This window comes from Penaeus chinensis, chromosome 35 (assembly GCF_019202785.1).
Source record: "Penaeus chinensis breed Huanghai No. 1 chromosome 35, ASM1920278v2, whole genome shotgun sequence".
In the NCBI taxonomy this organism is placed as follows: domain Eukaryota; kingdom Metazoa; phylum Arthropoda; class Malacostraca; order Decapoda; family Penaeidae; genus Penaeus; species Penaeus chinensis.
Window position 1 is genome coordinate 19,043,859 of NC_061853.1, and position 281 is coordinate 19,044,139.

At 44.5% G+C, this 281-nt stretch overlaps 1 protein-coding gene across 1 annotated transcript in view; it reads left to right on the forward strand.

The window, feature by feature from the left end:
• The first annotated feature begins 231 nt into the window (after nucleotides 1-231).
• The window catches only part of LOC125044090, a 6,034-nt gene continuing 5,984 nt past the window's right edge, over nucleotides 232-281 (forward strand). Inside the window, exon 1 of the mRNA XM_047640535.1 lies at nucleotides 232-281. This exon is cut by the window's right edge and continues 147 nt beyond it. Within this exon, the coding sequence (XP_047496491.1) occupies nucleotides 232-281 (50 nt within the window).

The window sequence follows — 281 nt, forward strand, 5'->3', positions numbered from 1 at the left end:
GAGAGAGGGTGAGAGGGAGAGAGAGAGAGAGAGAGAGAGAGAGAGAGAGAGAGAGAGAGAGAGAGAGAGAGAGAGAGAGAGAGAGAGAGAGAGAGAGAGAGAGAGAGAGAGAGAGAGAGAGAGAGAGAGAGAGAGAGAGAGAGAGAGAGAGAGAGAGAGAATGAGAAAGAGAGAAAATTTGAGAGAAAGAGAAAGACAAATGAAAAGGGAAAGGGAAATAGAAATGACGAAATGACGAGAGTGTGTGAAAGGATACCGGACCCTTTGCTAATATATTCTTT